This window comes from Monoraphidium neglectum, assembly GCF_000611645.1.
Source record: "Monoraphidium neglectum strain SAG 48.87 unplaced genomic scaffold scaffold03911, whole genome shotgun sequence".
Taxonomy (NCBI): domain Eukaryota; kingdom Viridiplantae; phylum Chlorophyta; class Chlorophyceae; order Sphaeropleales; family Selenastraceae; genus Monoraphidium; species Monoraphidium neglectum.
The window spans coordinates 4,032-5,218 of record NW_014009718.1 but is presented as its reverse complement, the minus strand read 5'-3'; the positions used below and the strand labels follow the sequence as shown (position 1 = coordinate 5,218).

At 64.2% G+C, this 1,187-nt stretch overlaps 1 protein-coding gene across 1 annotated transcript; it reads right to left on the bottom strand.

Moving 5' to 3' along the window:
• Window positions 1–422: 422 nt before the first annotated feature.
• On the bottom strand, window positions 423–836 carry MNEG_13574 (hypothetical protein; the record flags this gene model as incomplete). The annotated part of the gene is made up of 2 exons (XM_014037955.1): window positions 423–430; window positions 614–836. 2 exons carry the CDS (start codon window positions 834–836, stop codon window positions 423–425), a joined length of 231 nt encoding a protein of 76 aa, XP_013893409.1.
• Window positions 837–1,187: the final 351 nt, after the last annotated feature.

Sequence of the window (1,187 nt, the reverse complement as noted above, 5' to 3'; positions counted from 1 at the left end):
CCGCCTGCGATCCCGCCCCTGCCCCAATGCGCCTTCGGCCCCCACCTTGAATGGGAAGTTGTCTTTCGCTTTGAACGTTTTGAAGTTTGCGGGGCTTGACCAGGAGTCGAACTCGGGCCACCCCACGCGGTACCAAATCAGGCTGTTGGTCGGCAGGCCTGGGTGTGGAGACGCGCCGGGCGGGAGAGGGGGGGCGCGCGTTGGAGAGGGGGCAGGGTGCGGGCTGGCAGATGCGGGTGGGGGTGCGCGTGCCCTCGTGCTGACTCGTAGGCGGCTCGTGGGCGGCTCGCGAAGAGAGCTGCTCCCATTGCTGCCACAAAGAAGCAGGCTGCTGGCAGGTATCCCCTTGGTTGTGCCATGCCCTGTGGCTGGCCCACCATGAGCACTGCAACCCTGTGCCAACCCCGCGTGCAACGTCAAAGTCATCCCCCTGCAGCCAACGCCCGTGAGCAGGCGTCAAAAGCGCCGGCCGCCGCTGATACCTGGAGCCCGGCTGCTGACCACAAAAACGCAGGCCGACGCGTGGAACAACGGTCCCAAAACAATGTGTGCTCACGTGCACACGTACACACACACGCACATACACACACACACACATGCGCGCGCGTCGCACCTGTCATGATGCAAGTGGTGAGGTAGGGGCTGACGTAACTGGGGCTCTGCAGGTGGGGGTACTGGTTCTGGACATAACCCGACGTAATGCATGACGCGTTGCGACTCAGCTTGTCCTTTGACACGCCCCACTGCGCCAGGGCGGCCGTCGTGGCCTTGAGGGGGCCGGCCGGGGGCGGTCCCATGACGGTCTGGCCGTTGCCTGATGCGAAGGTGACCGCCATCTTGTCGGGAGTGCCCCAATAGGTGAGGTGGATCTGGGGCACGTGTATGTGTGTGTGTGTGTATGTGTGTGTGTGCGTGCGTGTGTGTGTTTGTGTGTGTTACTCTCATGTGTGTGTGTATGCGCATGCGCGCGCGCACGTGTGTGTGTATATGCGCACGTGCGGGTGTGCGCAGTTGCTTGCTTAGGAACAATCGCTTGCCAACAGCCACACAGGGGAAGGCTGGAGCCGGGGCCCAGGGTGGCCGCTTGGTAAGGCGAGCTGTGGGGGCAGCCCAAAGGGGCAGGGAGCAAGACAGGGCCGCCACGGTTTGCGCGGCCGTCGGATCCCAGCCACCGCCGGTACCGGCGG